Source organism: Magnolia sinica, chromosome 4 (assembly GCF_029962835.1).
Source record: "Magnolia sinica isolate HGM2019 chromosome 4, MsV1, whole genome shotgun sequence".
NCBI classification, from domain to species: Eukaryota; Viridiplantae; Streptophyta; class Magnoliopsida; order Magnoliales; family Magnoliaceae; genus Magnolia; species Magnolia sinica.
Window position 1 is genome coordinate 27,799,651 of NC_080576.1, and position 20,711 is coordinate 27,820,361.

The following is a 20,711-nucleotide window of genomic DNA, read 5'->3' on the forward strand; positions in this document are numbered from 1 at the left end:
AAATCTAAGAAATCCAAACCCTAATTTATGATCTTAACCATATATAGTGTGTAAAACTTCAATCTAACTGTACAATTTCACAATTCATGGTAGGATTCGATCCTAAGGTTGCACGCACTTCCTAGCGACATTAGTAGGCGATTCGACTTATAAGGAGATGATTTTTCCCCTTGGGCTTTCCACTTTCATGTTAGTTTAAGTGAGATAGTTTCACATTTCAACTTTTATTGATAATTGTTAGCTTTATTTCATGCTTACCTATGTTAATTATTTGAATAGATCCTCAAATCATATGCTCAACTTTTATTTAGTATAAGCACTCTCATACTGGTGGATTGTTTATGAAGTTTGAATTGCCATATTGTGGGAAATTGAACTCATGCATGGAAATCTGAAATTGGAATATGAACTTGAATGGTTGTGATCACCTATATAGAATGGTTCCTCGAACTAGTGGCCATTGTGTAATGGATTGAATGGAATTATGTTGTAGACTTACCATCTTATGGATCATTTGTGCCCATGTGGCTTTTGGGTTAACCCATTTTTGTCGTGTCCTTGAATGAACTTTTTTCCCAATGTGGCGTTTGATGGATTACTTTTGTATAACATTGTGATGGTAAGTTCTACTTGTTGTATCATGATAGGCCACTAGTTGTAAAGGTTACCATTAACATCCCACTTGCTAAAGTTCGTCAACAGAAATATGATGGCATGGAATGCTATGCTCGAGTTGTTGGCCTATGCTGGGTGATGAGTCTTCCCCCCCTCTCCTTTTCTGAGCTTCCTTAAAACGGGAGTTTGTAATTGGACTAATAACGGTTGGACTAATCATGCATTTAATGACATACGGGCGATATCGGGTGGCTAATTTGGATGTTGTGGTAGCACATACCCTTTCTTGAGGTATTTTCGCTGGCTCCCACACCACTGTCGATCGACCCAATTTATGTGAGCTAGTTACTTGAGCCCGTACTTGTACTTTCGTTGTTGACTAGCCACTTTGAGATTGCATATGGGTTTTGCCCTACTCATGGGTTGTTGCCCAAAGCCAGTTGGATGAGCATCCACGAGCTTATGTGCATGTGCATATATCCATGCATTTAAATAAGATTGCATTATGAATTGTTTTGTATGTTTTCTTATTTAAAACTATACTTGGTTATTGTGATGGTGTGTAATCTTGAGGGGATTTCACACTAAGATGGCCACTCATGCTTTGAATTGGACAACCGTACATATGGTGCGGGTGATTTAAATGATACTCATGTTTATACTGATGAGGAGTTGGATACTGATATCAGGGACAAGTGCCTATATTTGTCCCAGGAGGAGTTGGACGATCTTGCAGTCCAAAACTAGTTGCATTCTAGTTTTCTTCTTAGATTTGCTTTATTATCTGTTTGATTTGGATTTGAGGCATTTGGTTTGTATAAGCCCTATGAGCACCACTTGTGTATCTAGGATGTATATCTGGACTTTCCCTTTTTTGCATGTCTTTCTCCCACTACGGCACTCATATTACACACACACACACACACACACACACACACACACGATCTTGCAGTCCAAAACTAGTTGCATTCTAGTTTTCTTCTTAGATTTGTTTTATTATCTGTTTGATTTGGATTTGAGGCATTTGGTTTGTATAAGACCTATGAGCACCACTTGTGTATCTGGGATGTATATCTGGACTTTCCCTTTTTTGCATGTCTTTCTCCCACTACGGCGCTCATATAATATATATATATATATATATATATATATATAGTGAAATGTGACCTATCCTTGAAGGTTAACACACGAATTTCGAAAAACGAGTACTAAACTCAGGTTAGGAAATCTGGGGCGTTACAAGAAGCAATATGGGTGAATGCATATTCATCTTCTTAATAGTTTTATTTTCATTTATCTAGAAATTCACCTAGTGATAATGATATTCAATTTTACTTATTCCCATCAGACGGAACTAGTTTACAATGAGAACCACGGAAAACTCACTCTGTGAAACAAGCCAGCTGACCAGCTGGAAAATTCTAGGCATATAAAAAATCAACACAGTTGCCACTAGCTGGATTTTGGGATTTCTTTCATATTTTCAAGAGACCATGGATGGCAATAGAACCATTTGTGTTAAAATCCCTAGCTGAAAAACCCAAACATTGAAAATATGACTCCACCAATGGTCTCTTCCCCAAAATCTGGATAAGAGTCTCATGATAGAGAAGGGAGGGATGAGACACCCTCGCCAATGCAATGCAAGGTCTCTACTTTGCAGGAGATGGAATCTTTGGAGTTGGATTTTGGTGGTATAAAAACATGGAAAATGAATAAACAATCAAATAAGAATTAGAGCTTGCAAGAAGACAGTAAAGCAGTGAGTCCTGCACCCAAAACTCTGTTTTCAATAAGCTCTTGTTTGAATTGACGAAGGGTCCTGACTTGCGACTGCTCTCCATGCAAGCACAAGGTTTAGAGCTTCATAGAGGAAGAAAAAGCAAATGAATACTCCCTAGCAGCAGTCACCAGAGCTGTTTTTTGAAACCCGGAAGGATTTCAGTGTTCTCCTTAGCCGGTTTGCTTATCGGGGGGGGGAGGAATCAAGAGTTGTTGAATCCTTTAACTTTACTTGTAAGCCCCGTATCCTAGACCGTACCGTTCCATAGGCTTCCGCGGTCTTCCCGGTCGAATTCCGGCAACCTTCGACCCTTAACCGGTATTTGTGCGCGACCTGGATTCTCATGCCGACAACCTGAGTCGACTCAACCCAGGGCTTGTACCTTAGCGACCGCGTCGTCGCCGCGGTTCCGATGCCGCGACGCACGCGCTGATGCGATACTCTGGTCAGGAGTTGTGGGCCAGTGTTCAGTGCGAGGAAACGCCGCGCGTGCGAATTCCGATGGAATCTCTACAAGGTGTCACATCAATCAATCAATCCCATCAATCCCATCATGTCAAGTACACATCAACTTTCACCCTTTCCCAAGCAACCTCCAAAGTCAAAAAACTCTTACACAACCCATGCTTTTCTTACACCATTAGCCAAAAAAGTCAAAAAGTTCTTACACCCCCATCCCTCTCTCCCATCCATCACTCCATCACCCATCATTCTCTCTCTCTCTCTCCCTTACAAGTCTCTCTCTCATTCAACTCTCCCACAGCAAGAATTCATACGTATGAGCCTCTCCCATTTCCTCCCAAGCTACATGTGTGGCCCACCTTTCCATCCTTAGATCTCTCATCTCAACCATCCATTTTTCATCTTCCTCCATCAAAGAGAAGCACAAGGAGCTAAGGAAGCCAAGGGAGCAAGAAGATCAAGCGATGGGTGTTTTGATAGGATAGTTTTGATGCTTTTAAGATGGGCCAAGTGAGACCAACCGATCAATGGTTGGATCTCACTTTGGACCCTAAGATGTGGCCAATAGCCCACTTGGATTATCATGATCGTTCCATGATGGGGCCATTCTCCATGGACCCCATCATGATGTTTATTTCCTTGCATGTTTTGGGTCATCTAGACCGTCTAATTTAGTGGAGAAGGGATCTCCACCGTTGGATTTAATTTTAATGGACCCACATGTAAGGGGACCCACTTGATGTATGATTTAGTGCAAGGGAGGGCCCATAGTGCCGGGGTCCCTCCATCACACGGTCTCACTCTCTATCTCTCTCCCTTTTATTTTATTTTATTTTATTTTATTTTTTTTGTTAATGAGGTTATGTGGCCGCTCGAATGGACCCCACCATGTAGTATGTATTTTATTTAAGTGGGGCCCACCTTATATGTGTAGTACCCACACCATTCATCAGTGGTGGCCCACCTGAGCAGGCCACCTTGTATGGCAGACCGTCCAGCATCTCTGGACGCTGGACGTTTAATTGGGAAAACACAAATGCTAACTTGGTTCAAGGCTTTGGGTGGCCCACTCATGTAGGCCCCACCTTGATGTATGTATTAAATCCATGCCGTTCATTCCTTTCCCAAGATGGTTTTAGGCGTTGAGCCAGAAGATGAGACCAATCAGACTTCCAGGCGGGCCATAGCATGGCAAACAGTGGGCATACCATTGAAACATCCTCTATCACTTCTATACACTGAGACAGGCCCAATATTGGGCTTGTTTTGACTGTCGTGAGGCATGGAGAGCCATTGGACGGAGTAGATTTGCAAGATGCGGACCCCACCTGCAAAATCCTAAGGAAAACAGAAAAAAAATAAAAATAAAAATAAAACAGCACACAGCCATGCGCCGCTGTGTGGGATAATGCTATCCGAGCTTTGTTTGGAGTGGGGTGACCCACTTGCGTGGCCCCACCTTGATGTTTATAAACCATCTAAACCGTTCATAGGGTGGGCCACCCCCTGACATGGGCCCACCCCAAAAATCAGCTTAATCCAAGACTCAGGTGGCCCACACCGTAGGAAACAGTGGGAATGAGCCCCTACCTTTGAAACCCTTTTCGGGCCCACAGAAGTTTTGGATCAGGGTGAAATTTGTTTTCACCCTTCATCTGGGCCCACGGGACCTCATCAACGGGTTGGATGAAATATAAACATTATGGTGGGCCCCACATGGAGCCCACAGTGATGTAAGTGTTTTATCTCCACTGTCCGCCTGGACGGTGGAGCCCACTGTGATGATTGTGTGGGCCCACTGTGATGATGGCGTGGAGCCCACTGTGATGCGTGCGTGTGTGTGTGTGTATATATATATATATATATGTATATATATATATATATATAGATATATATAATATTATATTTCATGTAATATTATATGTATTATGCATATGTATATTATATATATATAAATATTTTACTTACTTATGTTGAGGCCCATGATTGAGGCCCACTTTGATATATAGGTAAGGCCCACCTCAGTTGCTTGTGGCCCATGAATGAGGCCCACTTTGATGTATATGTAAGGTCCATGGGTCGAGGCCCATTTAATGTATTAGGAACCCATGGGTCGAGGCCCATTAAGTTGTAATGGGGCTAATGGGTTGAGGCCCATTTGATGCACGTATGGGGCCCAACTGGCGAGGCCCATTTGATACATATAAGGCCCATAAGATTAGGCCCATTTGATGCACTCTAAGGCCCACGGGTTATAGCCCATTGCAATGAACATAAGGCCCATTGGTGCGGCCCATTGATGTGACCCACTTAATGAATATAAGGCCCATGTGATTTGGCCCATTTGATGTATTTAAAGCCCAATGGGATGTACCTAAGGTTCATTGCAATGTGTAGTCCCAACATGATTTATGTAATGATGTTTACGTCAGGGCTATGCCTTGGGAGCAATGGTGGTTTGACGTCCACATTGCAGGTATAGTGTGGTTAAATGTCCGCATTATGACTTTCCCTAAGGCCCATTGTTAAGCTCGTACGTCTGATGTGTAGGCCGTCTAGGCCCATCTTTGTTATGATTATCATCCATCCTATATAACATGTTTAGTTCCATGATTCATGATCATATGCATCATATGTATGCTTGATATGAGAAATGACTGATCATAGCATGCGCCTTCGGCGTTTAGGGGCTTCCGTACAGCGGGTGTTGCCCTACATGAGCGCACGATACGCGCAGATTGCTGCATGCCTGGATAGTGTGATTCATGCATTCGCATTGTGTGATATTTTTCTGTACGCCCTAGCAACATCGGGGCCATAGCCTCCACGACGTATCGTGGTTGGCGGGATTGGATCTGGAAATCTTGTTCTACATGGGGTGCGATAGATATCCACGGGTGAAAGTCCCTAAACCCTTATGGTACCGGAGGTTGCTCCAACGTCTAGCCAGAGTGGATGCATGAGCGGCGAGTGCCGATTACAGACGGTTGCGCTTTCCACCGTGTCGTGGTCGGTTGGAAGGGGGTGCGGCCTTACACCGCCCGAGAGTAGGGGGCAATGCTAGGGTGTTCGACCGGCTCGAGGAATGGGTCCGCTATTGGCGAGCCGAGCCCGATATTGGCGGGCGGATAGTGAGGTCTTTTTCGCTCACCTTATTGCGCGTGATGGGGCGGCAATCGGCTTGGAGTGTACTAGACCCGGTGATATTCGGTTTGAGCCGTATTGACATGTGGACTTAGATGAGGATTTGTATGCTTGACTTGCATTTCGCATTGCATGGCCTTGGTATGGCCGACATCATTCTTTGCACCGCATGGCCTTGGTACGGCTAATGGGATTCTTGGCATTCATCAGCATGTTCCGCATTACTCTGATACCGCATAACTACATTACCACCTTGAGCATACACTTTCACCACCCTCTAAGCTTTCTATAAGCTTATGCACGACCGTTGCGTGCAGGTGACTTAGGATCGCAGCAGCGCTGAGACTTGGGCGCGTAGCTGATCTTTTGGAGCTTTTGGTCTATCATCATTGTATTTCCCTTATGCTCATTGTACTTGTAAAGTTTTTGATTATAGTGGAAATGTGATGGAGTTTTTAGTTGTTGTTTGTGGGTTATGCCTTTGGTTATGCTTATTACGAATCAAACTGAAGTTGAAAATCCTCCTTGTAGCATCCCAGGATCGGAACCTGGCGAATGGGCGCTGGGAGCCGAGAATGGGGTTCTACGGAGGCTGTCGGCGCCGGATTCGGCGATCGGGAATTTTGTGAGCCCGGTTTCCGAGTTTGGGGCGTGACATTACTCCTCCTTCACTCTCTTTTCTTACTGATTTTTCTCTCCTTTTTCACAGGTATTTTGCAGGGGTTCTTCCTAATGGAGATGTGCTTGATAGAGGAACAGTGGAGAAGATGAGGGGACCTCGTGAAGAGCAAGAGCCAAAGACCTCTTTCTTAGAGGAGGAGGTTCTATTTGTAGATTTTGAGAATGGGTTAGTTGTGATTTAGTGAACATTAAGGGCATTTTGAAATGTGGGACATATGGAATGATTATAGTAAGGGAGTAAAACTGCAAAACTGCCACACACGATGGCTTAAGAAAGTCAAACAGATCGAATCGCAAAAAAAATCACAAAAAATATGGTACCATGCTGGCAGAAATTGAATTTCCATGGGTCTGGCAGAAATCCAATTTCACCTCAAAAATAAAAATAAAAAAGTTAAGAAAATGACACAGGTATTGGATTTCCAATCCTTCCGATGTCCAAACTTAAAAGGGGGAGTGGGGTCCAGGATTGGCAAGGCCGAGTTCCACACCACTTGTCATTTTCAGGGTAAATTTTGGGAAACTTTTGAAGGCCTTTCTAGTAAAAAAATGGGTTTAGGTGAAGTTTTCCAAATTAGAGATCAATCCTTGTGAAAGTGGATTTTAGGAGCAAGAACCTTCATGCTTAATTCAATTTGATTAGGTCATCAGGATAATTTGCATTTAGGTGGGGCGGCTACACACTGAAACTGCATTGCTTTAAAATGAGACATAACCAATGATATTCCAAGAGCAAGCAATTAACTATTGCTAGAAGATTGTGTTGTTTCTAGAAGCTTACCTCCACTCGTCCATGTAAAACAATGACTTTGTCGGACAAATTATTTGCTTTCACAACTTCATTTGCCTGGTGAAATATTTCAGAAGAACCATTAGTCAATTCAATAGGAAACATTGAGTTCCATCCACAGCAGGTAGCAATTTCATACAACATCAGATATCCATAATTCAAGTATACAAATCCATGCCAGATATATTAGGAATGACAGTTTATGGACCTAGGATCCAAACCATGATTAACTGATTAAGTGGAATAAGGGTCTGGACCCACACCATTGGGGCTGACCAGCTAACTGGGATTGTGCTTTACTTTGGCTAGGGTATGCAGCATTGCAACTAGAGATGGCGCGTGCCCTTAGAGGATGATGAGTGAATTGGGTGCCACATTGGCCAGCTGTGATCCTTGCAAAACCATGGGCACAGATAGTGCTGGTGCAGAATGGAATAGATTGCATTGAAGGACTAGATGGGAGACGAGGCAAATTCCATTTCAATCATGCTAACAGTAGGATTGCCCAATGATTTCAATGAAATTACATTAATGCAACCTCATTATGTTGAGAAAATTTTAAGTACAATTATCTAGATTGTACACCTGCTAGTATACCTTGTGATCCCCATGTGAAATTACTTTAAAATAAGGTTAAAAAATGTTTCTCAATTAGAATAGTGTTATAGGTCATCTTATGTACTTAATGAATTGCACTAGACCCAATATTGCATATGCAATTCTTAAGTTTTTGAATCTGCTAGGTCGGGCTGTAGGTGTGGGTGGAGCATGTGTGCATGTCTTCCCACATGTTATTTTAATTAACAAACTTTTTATTTAATTTTCAGAACTTAAGCATCAGCTATCCACGTGTCCTGGATGTGCCAGACATTTCATGCATCGCATGTCCTTGTGCCACATGTCCGGGTTTGACCGATTCATCCTAGCAGTTGCAATTCAAATTTCAAATTGAAATTTTAAATTTCGGCTTTCCCTCCTCTCTAGTTAACAACACCCATTTTTATTTCTATATAACAGAAGCTTTGCGAGAGAAAAAAAAAAATCCGATTTTTCTTTTTATATACACTTTCTTTTTTATTTTTCAATTGGGCAAATCAATTGCAAGACATGTTCATTGGGTCCAACTCTAGCGTGCACCTGATCTAAGTTGTAGATCGAGTGGAGAATTGTTATATCCTAGAGACAAAAAAGCTACAACCCAGTGCATCAGAAGATCATTCCGGATCTCTTGTGGGGGATGATCCTCTTTTAAGACAATGTTACTGTAACATGACTCAGCTCTCTTCAATTCTTAGAATTTTTGTTCATTCATGTTTATTTCTTTTATAGTTATTGTGCTATCGATTAATAAAATTCTACTATTGTTTTTACAAGTTTCTATGCTATTTCTTTTGAACTTATTCCATTAATATAATTAGAATTAAATTCCAACAAGTTATCTAGATTACAGATCTTTCCACTAAGTGGCTGAGACTAAGATTTAATCAACATCAAGATTTGAAGTTGGACAAGGGTTAGCACTTTTAACTTTAGTTTTTTTTTTTTTTTTTAATTACATTGTCTTTACAAGAAACAAGAGACGATAGGCCTTTCTCAGAATGGCACAGGGGTGGTGCAAGCACAAAGGGGGAAATAGTTTGGATAAACACTAGCCCTTCTTGGGGACTTGTGGTCAATATGGAACAAGCATAACAGAGTGCCCTCGGAATCACTCATGATGCTATCAGGGTACTCAGGAATACCAAATCAGACACAGCCTCCTGGGTACCGGGGATTAGGCCATTTTGTTGATAGTCTCAATGAAAATATTGATTCCTTTTTACTTCCTTGTTGTAATCTTTAAAGCGTTAGGGAGAGAGAGACTACTATTGTTTTTCTTGTTTTCTAAAATTTGAAATTTTTTGTCGGAGATAAATATTGTGTGAGCCTTTCAGAGTCAACATTGATGAGGCAACAAATGAGAATTTGAATATAATAAAGAACTAGCTGAACGTATGCCAAATTGAAATCAAATTCCATCTTTAGATGCTTCATAACTTGTCAATCACTCCAGTTGCAGCAGAAAATTAAAGCAAGTAATTGAGAGAGGTATAAATATGCAAGAGTCTCGCCACACAAAACCCAAAAGAACCTATTCCCTAGTGTTTCTAGAAGAATCTCACTCCTAGAAGTCTACAATCACGAGAAACAATAAAAATAAAGAATTCATTCAATCAAAATTTCACAGTAACCCCCATAATTCAGATGTGTGGCTACATATAATATTATCCTTGCAAAAAAAAATACTCATTTAACATAAAAAGCCAAAGCTTACTTGCTATCAGTCTAACTTTCCTAATCTAGTGCAATCTAATCCTAGGAAAAACTAAATGAGGAAAGAAACTACTAAAGAGTCCAAAACTTTAAGACACATGTGTTACAACTGTGTCTACAGCTTTGTGCAATTGTACAAAACCTCTACAGCTTTCAAAAGTGTTGAGTTGGAGATGTGGGTCCCCAAATCCAACCACTTCATAATCCAGGCCATCCAATTGGATCTGTGGTACCCATAATCCAATTGGACCATTGACTTGGTCAAGATTTACATCAAGATCGTTCAAGTGGTCCATACCTTTAATCAGTACAATCTAGATCACCATGTTAAACATCATCCGAAACTGAGTCAACTCAGAATCAGTGGATAATGAAACAAGTCATTTGGTGAGTCATACCCCAAAACCCGACCGAGTCAAAATGAGTACAACCGAGTTGGAAAGAGTCGGGGCAAGTCCCATGATTTCGATCTCCAGGTGAATCACTGTCCCAAAACACTATAAAAAACCATGATCTGGACCCTTGGACCACTTGATAAGCTTGTTCTTCAACCAGCCAGCAACAGGGCTGTCAATAGGCTGGGTTAAAGGCCAAGCAAAATCAAAATTTTGAATAGGCCCGGCCTGAAAGATCAAATCCGGGCTGAAGACAACCCCGGGCTGGCCCATTGACAGCACTAGCAGTAGCAAGCAATGTTTGCAGTATCAATGATATCAGCCATATATCAGCTGATATTATTGGTATTGCACATGGACGACATGATATACATCAGTAGTATCCAAAATTTTGGATATTGGTGAAAATATTGTAATGTACCATGAGATATTAGTGATATATTACACCTAACTCTTTGTATTCATGGATGGAGATTTAGGAACAAGGTTTTTAGGGATTCAAATGATCTAGGGATTAGGAAATTTTGAAGGAAAATCAAAAAAGGGAAAACCCCAAACGGGGGCCCACACGTCTAGGTAAAGGAGAAGAAAGAGAGGGAGGATTGAGTGGGGTTTGATGGGTTTAGAAAGTTATAATGGAAGAGGAAAGAAGAAGACGAGAAGAAGAATACATTTTGAAGAAGAGAAAGAAGAACGATGTAATGGAAGAGGAAAGAGGAAGACAAGAGAAGAAGAAGAATACCTTTTGAAGAAGAGAAAGAGGAACTATGTATCTTGGGAAATCCACCACCAAACAAGCTTCTACCATTCCACAATCCAATCGGAATGGAGGGTTTCTCACAAACCCTAAAACACAAGAAGGAAAATTCTTTCGCACAAGAGAGCTTCTATCTTCTTTTTTTCTTCTCAATAACACCACTAAGGTTAGACCTCCGCCCCTATGTACTTTTATAATTAAAAATTCAGAATAATTACAACTATACCACTCACTTAAGTGAAATGACCCATCATCCAAAATAAGAAAACTAAAACACTTATTATCAATCTCAACAATCAAATAAATCCTAAAAAAATAAAAAATAAAAAACATAAATGAAAATAAGATTAGAGTCCAAGGGGCCCAAATCTTCTAGATCTGGCGGCCCGATGGCCTGATCGACAGGATTCAACGGTTGGATTGACACGAAATACAAATCATATGACTAAAATGGTCTCCTAACCAGCCCACATGCATCATCCCAAAGTGGGGTCTTCCTGATGCACGTCCAATGCATGTGAGGTCTTCAAAATGGCCCGATGAGCTCCATCTGGAATTCGTCTCCCATCTACAAAGAAAGTTGCACTGATGTGGGTGGTCATATCCATCTCTGGTTCACCCAAGCATGTCAACTAATGTCCCCATCAATTCTCTCCGGGTGAGAAGAATTCACCACTGGCGAAATAAAGCTGTGATAACGCTCGAGGAGGTCAAGATGAATGCGCTGGAACTCTACGTCTGTAATCCAAGTGTTGTCTGACAACGACTTGTTCTTCTACTTCATGAGGTATTTATGATATCCTCCATGGCGGGTAGAGACCACTTGGTGGTCCAGAACATCCTCGATATCTTCTTTCCAAGTAGTGAAGGAAGAGAAGGCAATGGGTGAGAAGTAAAGTCTGGTTAAGGCCATGTGCTGGGGACGGGGTTGGGGATACCATCATCTGGGGTAGGGGTGCACATTAAACCGATAGAACCGTGGAACCAGACCGGAACCGACCAAACGGTCCGGTTTGGTCCAGTTCTAGAGTGCACCGGTTCCGGTTCCAAAAATCAAAGAACCGGTTACATTAGTTCGGTTCTCGGTTTGGGGGTATGTAGAACTGAACCGAACCGTGAACCGATCCGTAGAACCAAACCGTGGATCCGATCTGTAGAACCGAACAGTGGAACCGAACTTGGAACCGAACCAAGAACCCTTTGATTGTTTCCATATTTGACTCATGATTTATGGTTTATAATGCACCATTTAATTATTTTCATAAATGTATTTTTGCACACCTTATACAATATCTAAACCATTCATCAAATGGACCACAACATGGATGGACATGGGCTAGATAATAAAATTAAACATGCAATTGGGCTGGATTATAAAAAGCCCAGAACCGTGGAACCGATCCGGAACTGAACCGGTTTTAACGGTTCGGTTCTAGGGTGCCAACGGTCCAGTTCCGGTTTCGAATATCCTAGAACCGTTAGGAACGGTTCGGTTCCGGTTTAACCCCAGAACCGGACCAAACCGACCCGTGTGCACCCCTAATCTGGGGTAGGAGAAAGGTTTGCAGGAGGGCTAGAAGATAGATGTGTGGGTCCATCACAAGACACAAAGTCCTCCACATTGAATGTTGCACTAATGCCCATGTCAGATGGAAGATCCACCACATACGCATTAGGGCCCACTCTTGTTAAAATTTTATATGGACCTGCACTACAAGCATGCAATTTCCTCACGGTTCCCTATGGGAATCGTGAGGTCCTAATGTGAACCATGATGTAGTCACTCACTTGAAACTCCTTAAACCTACGATGTGAATTTGTAGAGATTTTATAATGTTGATTACTAGCATTAATGCGCTTCTTGATCTCACTATGCAAATCATGAATACCTTGTGCAAATGCGTATGCAGACTCATATGGCCTATGTGAAACGGACATGGGAATGAGATCGATAGGCATTTTAGGCTTGTACCCAAATACTATCTCAAATGAACTCACGCTCTCCTGATTGAACCCTTTCCTAAGAAGCTCATTAACTTGCTTCTTGAGTTCCGCATGCTCTATGGGGTTTATTCTATAATAAGGAAGGTTTAGGAGAGTCGACCCAGGGACTAGATCAATGGCATACTGGATGTCCTTCATAGGTAGAAGCTCATCCAGGAGGTCATCGGGAAACACATCATTGAACTCATCCATCACCAAAACCACCTCACTACACCAACCTGGGGGGTAGCCTCTCTAGTCACGAGGGCATACACCTCTGAATCCTCCCTAGTCTCTCTTTCAATTTCTTTTGCATTAATGATATGAAGAGACTTAGGTTGGACTTTCTCGAAGTTTCAAGATCACCCTTCTGGGTGGTCTCCTTCTTTCCCGGTATGCTCTTGGGTGCAAAAGGACTCAAATCTAATTTTCTTGCCCTCAAACATGAATGTACAAATATTCGAGCAACCGAATATTGCAACGTTCAAATTAAATAACCAAGGCCTACCCAAGATGATGTGGCCAACATTCATGGGAACCACATTACACAACAACAAATCCTTATACGACCCAAACTGGATGGGGATATAACACCGCTGTGAGACCGGAATGGAGGACTCATCGACCCACGACTAGAGGTGTGCACAAACCGAGCTAGCTCGGTTAGCTCGCTCGACTCGACTAGAAAAAGCTCGATTCGACTCGGTTCGAAGCTGAGTTCGAGCCGAGTCAAGTTGATTTTTTGAGCTCGAAAATGAGTTCAAGCCAAGTTCAAGCCAGCCCCAGCTCAACTCGACTCAGATCAAACCCAGCTTGAATCCAACTCGAATCGAACCAGTTTGGTGACTCGGTTACTTTAATATTGATGTTGCTCACCAAGTGTTTGATGAAATGACTCAAAGAAGTGTGGCTGGTGGCAAGGAAGCTATGTATATGAAACCAACACCCTTTTTTTTCTTGATTTTTATGTTGCTTAGAAGGTGTTTGATAAAATACCTATAAAACCATTGTTGTTGTCTCAAATACAGTGAGATTTTGAAGGTGCAGTCCAGGTGTTTGTGAAAATGCTACAATGGCGAACTCGACTCGATCTTGGCTCGAACTGGCCCGAGCTGCTGACTGAACCGAGCCGAGCTGGCCAGTCATGCTCTAGGACCAAGCTGAGCCGAGTTCGAGCTGATGTCAGCAAGTGGCCGAGCCGAGTCGAGCTGAAGCCAGCTCGACTCGATGTATGCCCCTACCCACGACACTGTAGGGCTGAGGGTGAGACTCGGCTTTCAAGCCTAGTCAACTCATGGTGTTAGTAGAGACCACGTTGGCACAGCGGCCATTGTCCACGATTACTTTACAATTATTTTCTCCACACTTGATATAAGTGTAAAAGATCGTGTTCCTGCGCCAATCATCATTTTCTTTAGCTTGGGCAAAGGCACATATGACTACTACGAGAGTATTGATCTCCTCATCATCACTAGCACCAATATCAGGATCATGTTCCTCTATGTCGCAATTGTCCTCGTCATACTCACCCGCCTCATCTATCATAAGAGCTTTACCTCTTTCTTTATTTCGGCATTCCTTTGCGAGGTGACCATAACCATTGCAACTGAAACATTGCATGTGCTAACTTCCCTTCGAACTAGTGTTGACTAGACCCTTACCTTTAACATCTCTGTTATAGGTAGGAGCACCAGTTGGAGCTTTGGTCTAGCTCCCAAGGTTAAGTTTGGCTCCCTGATAAGCAACCCTACCACTGGAATCACGAGACCCAAACCGCCTCATAGTCGGTTACACTAGGTATCGGTCAAGCTCCTCTACCCCAAGGTAAGCCTCCTCTAGTGCACCAACATTATGAGAGATGAGCTTACGACTAATCTCAAGGCACAGACCCGTCATAAAACGAGACAAGGTCATAGTAGGGGACTCATCGACATCACATCGCATCATGTACTTCTCGAATGTCTCGATGTAATCCGATACAGACATCGACCCTTGCCTCAAGGACTACCACTGGTCCAAAAGACAATCACGGTAGCAGAGCGAGACAATCACGGTAGGAGAGCGGGACGTATTTTTCTTTAAGTTCTTTCATCTCAACCCATGATGTAATGGGTTCATCTCCACGCTACTCTGCCTTCCATTCTATATTGGTCTAGAACAACTTGGCTTAACCCATCAACTTCATCTTAGCGAACCTCGCTCGATGGCGATCTGACATATCATGCCACTCGAAGTAGTCCATGTCAGCTAGCTAGTTAAGGAAATGTTTCGGGTTCAAGCGACCATCAAAACTGGGAGCATCGACTTTGACGCTCTTCATAACCCTTTCCTCAAGGTCGTTACGATTCTGTGATTCTCTACAGGGCGCGTGAGCACGCGGTCCTATATAACATACTCCCTGACGAAAGTTCTTATTACGACCCCTAATGGGTTCTACTGGGACTGGAACCCACTCAATTGGATCCTCATCCGCTGGCTCTCCTGCCTAAGACTGGTGGTCTTCCCCAATGACGGGGGTACCGTGAGAGGTAGCCTCTAGCTGCATGATACGTTGTTGTTGGTAGACAACCATCTCAATGGCTGTCAAACGGCGATTAATCTTTTCAAGAGTCTTGGCAATCTGATGCAGGTTCATGGTGGGGAATAGACCAAAACCACGACCTGTTCGCATTTGCATACACCAAATGACTCTAATGAGAGACAACCTAACTAAATGTGTAATATATGATGAACGCGTTGCAAAAGAAAAAAAAAAAACAAATTTGACAGTGCACATTGTGATGTTATATGATGCACGTGTTCTATGTATGATGACCCTAGTACCTTAAACCCTATGGATAGCCGTAGAATGATTCTAATAAGGCTAAAACTGAAAATTCAGCAACTGGGTGTCTTAAAGTCACTAAATCTGAAAATTCTAACAATATAGGACTTTGACAACACCCAAGCAAAACATTCAGCAAGCCAAATCGGAAAATTCAGCAAGCTATATGCGACCTATATGGTCTACTATGGTATAGAAATTTTGTCGAACACCTACCCTATGCTAGATTTAGGCTCTGATACCAAATTTGATGCAGGACAATTAACCGCTTGTTCTAAAAGCTCAAACTAAGAGCATGGGGAATTAATCCTTTTATCTCATATCCCAGGCCCCACATCCATGAATTCGGTCCTCGGCCGAACCCTCCTCGTGGGCCCCAAGTACATGGTTTCCGCCCCATTGTGGGCCCCAAATCACATGGGTTCCACGAGCTGCCCACTCCGAGTGTACCCCCGCATCCCACAGGCCACCCCACTCAGTCCCAGTGTGAAAATGCCCCCGCATTATTTTCTCTTCATCTGTGCTTCTATCTATTAGTGTATCTCCCAGCATCTTTAGGTTATACTTAAATAAACAGCTTTCTAAAGATACTTGAAGGGGGGGTGGGGGGGCAGTAATAAAAAATTAAGCAAAATGCACAATGTAATCATATAATAAATGAACGAACTTCTAGAGAGATTCTTAGGCAACAGGCCAAGCTTGTGTACACAAAAGATAATAAAATGTGTAGAAGGCACAAATAATAAAGTGGTGACAAGACAACATAATAGATCAAATGACTACTAGGCATTTTAAAAAGGCTTAGTTGTCTATTAGATTGAAATGTTTCAATAGGACTGCAAATCGCAAAAGTACCTGCACTGCAATGTCGCTTGCATCTACTGCATAAACCTGGAAGCACAACATAGCATGTTAAGAATAGAATTAGAGATGGTTATGCCAAGGGATTGAAACCAAAAGTGAAAATGTGATGGAACAAGTGGCAAATAGGATATGTGCCCAAATCATATTGCAATAAGAATCCTTAATGGAAGTGCTACACCCCACATCGATTGCCTTTTATAGCGAACTGAATGTCCAGCCCATCTCACTGATTCTATAAATTACACAACAAAATTAATCACTGCAATAGATGAGAATTAGGGGGAGGAGTCTTCCATGAATGGAGTTAGATGATCTCTCATCATCTCTCCTTGGGAGGAGTCTTCCATGCATGGGATTAGATTATCTCCCGTCATTTCTCCTCTGCCTTTAGCTCTTGGCCCTTGTTCTATGTTGCTTTCTTTTTATAAAAGTCGAGTTAATAAATTACAAAACAAAACAAAACAAAAAAAAAAAAAAAAGCAACTAGATCCTACATCTAGGTAGATTTTGTCACATTTCAGTAATTCATGAAAGGGCAAGGGAGAGAGCTGCCACGTAGGCAGCCCCCGTCTGAACAACCTCTAGGTTTAGTATATTATAGGCAAGTCAGTTTAACATGCAATAAGTATTACATTAATGCCAACAAACCTTACCCGCTTAGCACCAGCAAGGGCGCAAAATATAGAAAGAATGCCTGTGCCACAACCAACATCCACTACAACCTGCAAACATGGTTGTTGGTTAGTTGAAGCAAAACCAGGTAAAACAAACGGTAAGCAGGAAGTTTTGCCAATAAAGCCTTCACAATAGAAGAATTATCCTATTTTGTGTAATTTATAGATACTCATTCAACATAAAAACAAGATAAAGATAATATTACTTTGCCTGCAATAAAATTTTGATACTTTGTGATAGCAGCCTTGTAAGTTTCAGTCCGCACACGATCCTGTACAGTATAAACAAGGATGTATTTATTTTCAAGCCAGTTGATGACATCAATCATAATAAGAGGGAATATTTTGACCACACAAGGTATCATATAAGAAGATACTAATATATTTATTAGGTGTATTTAATTCTACCAAGCTAAGGTCTGAATTATTTTGTCATTATGAAATAAACAAAAAAGAGAATATCCAACCAGAGCTTAGCAAGCTAAGGTATATTTATTAGGTGTATTTAAGAAGATACCAAGCTAAGGTGTCATCTAAGAAGATACTAATATATTTATTAGTTATATTTAATCATACCAAGCTAAGGTCTGGCTTCTTTGGTCATTATGAAGCAAACAAAAAAGAGGAAATCCAACCAGAGCTTAGCATGCCTTATCTGGTGTGCTGCACCCAAATTGGACATATGATGCCACAATTGTCCATGATCTGGACCATTCATCAGAAGGTTCCCACAAAGGGTCCTCTACCAATAAATTGCAGGCATTGGAGTCATTGGATAATCCCACCCATCATATTGGTAGATATCTTCCCTTTCAATGCTGACAGGCCAACATTCTTTTCCACCATCCATTTGTGGGTCAGGGATTGAATGTTATCATCTGACAAGTACTATTTTTTTACGTGGCAGATCTCAGGTGGGATCAACATGATGGGTGGCCAGGATCATGGACCATTGTACCGCATGTCCAATATCTAATGGAGCTCACAGTAAAGAGGACCAATGGATGGTACACCAAATTAATGTCAATAATGATAAAGAATCAGTACAATTGTAGTGCTAAAACATATAGTGTTTGTGTAACTACAAGTAATTTAGACAGCTGATCACCTACAACAGTTGTAGACTAGAACCAATATTTCTATGCCTTCGGAATTTTGGTTTCCAGTTTTGCCATGAAAATATCATATATTTTCAAGGGAAAATGCTCATAGAAAGAGGAAGTCAGTTGAGTTAAAATGCAATTGGTTGTACACACACAACACAGCTATTATGAGGTCCACGTTGTGAGTATATGACATACAACCTATCTAACAGGTGTGCCCCACAATGATGGCTAGGCATCTAAAAAATCAGCCGATCCAATCACAAAGTGCGTGGCACCATATAACATTGTAAAATTGCCCAAAAGCCTCAAATAAGTGATGGGGACCACATAATGATTGGATTGGCCCATTCTTGGGGCATCCCATCATCATGGTGGGGTGCACCAATTGGACAGATTGGATGTCGTTTAAACACCACATGGGCCTAACATTTGAATTTGGGGGATTTTGGGTGGTTGTGCTTGTGCATTGTTTACGATGGTGTGCCACCTAATGACTGGACTAGCCCAACTTTTTGTTCCAAGCGCACATCATGGTGAGACATTTGTTGCATGGATTGGAAATCATACATGCACAATGTAGGCCCCACAATAGGAGCATCGCACAACTTGCTGAGGTTTGAGAGGTAATGTGAAAGGAGATCAAGGGGTTGCATGCTAGGATCGCCACGATTGAGAAGGTCATGACCATTGATGGATATGTTCCAAGTGAGGTTACAAAGCTCAGGATCCCTGACGCTAAGTGCTTCGATGGGCAAGGGATGCAAATGAATTCCAGAATTTCTTGTGGCAAATGGAGCAGCACTTTGAGGCCTCAAAACAGGATGACTGACAATCAAAACAACATGAGAGAAAGTACAGAAATAATCATGAAATGGAGAGAGCACTCTCGTGTTCACGTCTTCTCCCTGTAAATCTATTTAAAGAGAATTTGTTTATGAAAGATAAGATACACAAGTTGTCTGCGCTAGCCATCCTACGACTAAGTCAAAACTGTATGGTAGTCTGCAGATATACACAGATGAAATAGAAGCAAGATATAGACCATAACTAAGGAACAAACACTTTATATGAGACATAGTAACTGATAGGATGACATGTGCACGTTTGAGTTCCTTTAGGAAGAACAATTGGGAGTTGGGACATCTGCTTGATCTGGTGCCAACTCGGTAGAGTGGTAGTGTTCGGGAAGTGTAGGATTTTTCTTCTTTCAAGAATTGACCTTGATTTCTTTGGTTAGAATAGAAGTGGGACTGGGAATGTATTCATCTTGGGGTGCATCAACAACAAGAAGAGGAAGTTGTCGCATATGTGTACTGTTGTGGTTGCTAAACTAAGGTTAGAAACGAAAGGTAACACTTGTACCCTTTTTGAGAAGAAGAGTACCCAAGAAAGACCCACTTTACAGATTTTGGTCCGAGCCTAGAATGACTAAGAATGTGGAAAAAAAAAAAAACAAGTATACCCAAACACTTTTGGTGCTGTAAGGCAAATAGAGACGTATATGGTTGCAGGATTTGCAATAGATATCGGCCATTAAGAACAGCATTAAGAGCCCTATTGATTATATATGTAGCAAGAAGAACAGCTCCATCCCAATATACCTTAGGTACTAACATGCCTAGTAGTAAAGATTGAGTCACTTCAAGTGTCGAGTTTTACATTCTGCCACACCATTGTGTTGTGGTGTGTAAGCACAGGAAGATTACAATTCAAAAACATGATCTACAAAATATTTCTATAAATCATGGCATAACTATACACGGGCATTGTCAAAACGAAATATTTTAGTTTTAGTGTTGCGTTGAGAAGAAACCATTTGATGAAACATCTTAATAATCAATGGGACTTCTTAAGAGATAAATGCAAGAATATTGTGAGTAGTCATCAATAAATGACAAAAAGTATTTGAATCCAAGCATATAAGTTAGAGGACCAGGATCCCATACATCAAAATGGAAAAGTTGAAATGAGTGCAATGTTTTCTAATACTAGTTTAACAATGCTTAAACAACTGACACATTTCACGTTGGAACACATCTTTCTTATTTTATCAAGAAATAAAAGACAGTGACTATCTTCACAACCACCACAATCATCATTTTTGTTGCTAGAGCCTGAATAACATAATCCAATGGAGAACAAATGAAACAACAATTCAATTGTTTAGTCAGGAAATTAACAGAAAAGAGGGAACATGAACTACAGATGAGACAGAAAGAGAATCAGAAAGATGAAAGGTTCCCTTTCTCAAAGCTTTAGAATGTGAACCATCAACTAATTGAATACTACTGGAAATAGTCGTGTAGGAAGTATATCCAGT

General features: G+C 41.5%; 1 protein-coding gene across 4 annotated transcripts in view; it reads right to left on the bottom strand.

The window, feature by feature from the left end:
* Window positions 1–20,711, bottom strand: part of LOC131242881 (probable protein arginine N-methyltransferase 6) — a 47,796-nt gene that overhangs the window by 14,808 nt on the left and 12,277 nt on the right. For 3 of the 4 annotated variants that reach the window (XM_058241831.1, XM_058241832.1, XM_058241829.1), the window contains exons 2-5: window positions 17,492–17,557; window positions 17,265–17,333; window positions 16,603–16,638; window positions 7,467–7,532 (exon numbers count right to left, since the gene is read on the bottom strand). In XM_058241831.1, the coding sequence (XP_058097814.1) occupies window positions 7,467–7,532; window positions 16,603–16,638; window positions 17,265–17,333; window positions 17,492–17,557 (237 nt within the window). The remainder of the gene's footprint in view (window positions 1–7,466; window positions 7,533–16,602; window positions 16,639–17,264; window positions 17,334–17,491; window positions 17,558–20,711) is intronic. The other variant, XM_058241830.1, reaches the window with a different exon arrangement.